The sequence below is a fragment of the Sinocyclocheilus grahami genome, unplaced genomic scaffold (assembly GCF_001515645.1).
Source record: "Sinocyclocheilus grahami isolate Dianchi unplaced genomic scaffold, SAMN03320097.WGS_v1.1 scaffold465.1, whole genome shotgun sequence".
In the NCBI taxonomy this organism is placed as follows: Eukaryota; Metazoa; Chordata; class Actinopteri; order Cypriniformes; family Cyprinidae; genus Sinocyclocheilus; species Sinocyclocheilus grahami.
This window is the reverse complement of record NW_015505644.1, coordinates 1,037,288-1,038,187: the sequence shown is the minus strand read 5'-3', so window position 1 is coordinate 1,038,187 and position 900 is coordinate 1,037,288. Positions and strand designations below refer to the sequence as shown.

General features: G+C 38.4%; 1 protein-coding gene across 1 annotated transcript in view; it reads right to left on the bottom strand.

Annotated features, from left to right (window-relative positions):
- LOC107553124 (bone morphogenetic protein 1-like) overlaps positions 1–900 on the bottom strand; it is a 90,723-nt gene that overhangs the window by 22,809 nt on the left and 67,014 nt on the right. The window contains exon 8 of the mRNA XM_016235245.1: positions 255–370. Within this exon, the coding sequence (XP_016090731.1) occupies positions 255–370 (116 nt within the window). The remainder of the gene's footprint in view (positions 1–254; positions 371–900) is intronic.

Sequence of the window (900 nt, the reverse complement as noted above, 5' to 3'; positions counted from 1 at the left end):
TGTATGTGAAAAAATAGTTGAAAAATGGTTTGTGTGAATCTCTGTGAACAGATTTCAGTAATGACTCAGTAAAGAATCAGTGAATCGGTTTTCTAAACTGATTCATTGAAAACGACTATTAGGACAAACCGAGTAATCAAAATGAACTGGACTTGGGACCAATATCACAGTTTACTCAATTCCATAAACTGTCCACAGGCCTAAAAACATCTCTCACAGCAGCTAATCAGAGTGATTCACAAGCGCTTCTTCACCTTTTCTCCCGGTGTGACTGAAATTCTCCATATGCAGTGCATATATGCTGAATAACCATTGGGAAAACCAGGTGAAGAAAAGTTTCCACTACTCTCCTGCAAACTGTCTCCACATTCTAAGAAAGAGAGAAAGAAAGAAAGGTCATGATCTGTCAGTGTTCAAGAAGAGTTAACATGTGAACAGTTCATTACACATAAACAAGATGCGATCAGTTACATAACGGTCCACAGAGACAGTACGCTGCCTGTATATAAAACATTGTTGAGCGTCACAGAACGCAACAAAGACAAAAGACCACGAAAAAGTCTGGATTGCCTTTCACAGTGTGCGCCTTGAGCACTTTCATGTTATGAAGCACATCTGCTTCTAATGTTACACGCCTGCCTGATACTCACAGCAAAGAGCAAGAGAAGGAAATAAAAGTGCTGCAAAATTCAAATCAAAAGAGTTTATTTATATGGTCCTGTGTGCAATTAAAATGAAACAGTTCACAGGCAGCATACCGTATTAAATGTGCTGGGTAATTAAACGCTCTGGTGGTCACTGGAAATTCACATGGCAAACCAGCATTGCTTCATTAAATATCAGCAGTTTCAAAACATATTCATAAAACATATGTAATGGATAATGTACAGCCTGCTTTAC